Consider the following 506-nt stretch of genomic DNA (forward strand, 5'->3'; position numbering starts at 1 on the left):
TGCTGCTGCTGCTGCAGTTGCTGCTGCTGCAGGTGCTGCTGTCGCTGCTGCAGTTGCTGCTGCTGCAGCAGCAACTGCAACTCTTGCAGCAGCAGCAGCTGCTGCTGCTGCTGCAGTTCTCCTTCTCCCACAGCAGCCCCAGTACGGACTTGCCCCCTATGCAGCTCGCTGTCTGCGTGTGCTGCTGCTGCTGCTGCTGCTGCAGTAGCTGCTGCTGCTGCTGCTGCTGTTTCTTCATTTGACTCGCCCTTGACATCTCCCGCTGCTCGGTTGCTGCTGCTGCTGCTGCTGCTTCGTATGATGGCAGCAGCATGGGCTGCAGCAGCTCTTCCACCCCAAGGATTTGCTGCTGCTGCAGCAGCAGCTGCTGCTGCTGCTGCTGCGGAGACACCGCGCTCACCCGGGCTGTACATTGTCTATCAGCAGCAGCAGCAGCTGCTGCTGCTGCTACAGCGCAGCCATCTTGCTTTGCTGCCTTCGCAGCAGCAGCAGCAGCTTTTGCTGCT

At 60.9% G+C, this 506-nt stretch overlaps 1 protein-coding gene across 1 annotated transcript in view; it reads right to left on the reverse strand.

Moving 5' to 3' along the window:
• EMH_0076880 (uncharacterized protein) overlaps nt 1-413 on the reverse strand; it is a gene marked incomplete at both ends in the record, with an annotated part of 1,229 nt that extends 816 nt beyond the window's left edge. Inside the window, one exon of the mRNA XM_013499778.1 lies at nt 1-413. Coding sequence (XP_013355232.1) covers nt 1-413 — 413 coding nt within the window.
• Nucleotides 414-506: the final 93 nt, after the last annotated feature.

This window comes from Eimeria mitis, genomic scaffold, assembly GCF_000499745.2.
Source record: "Eimeria mitis Houghton genomic scaffold, Emh_scaff4663, whole genome shotgun sequence".
Taxonomy (NCBI): domain Eukaryota; phylum Apicomplexa; class Conoidasida; order Eucoccidiorida; family Eimeriidae; genus Eimeria; species Eimeria mitis.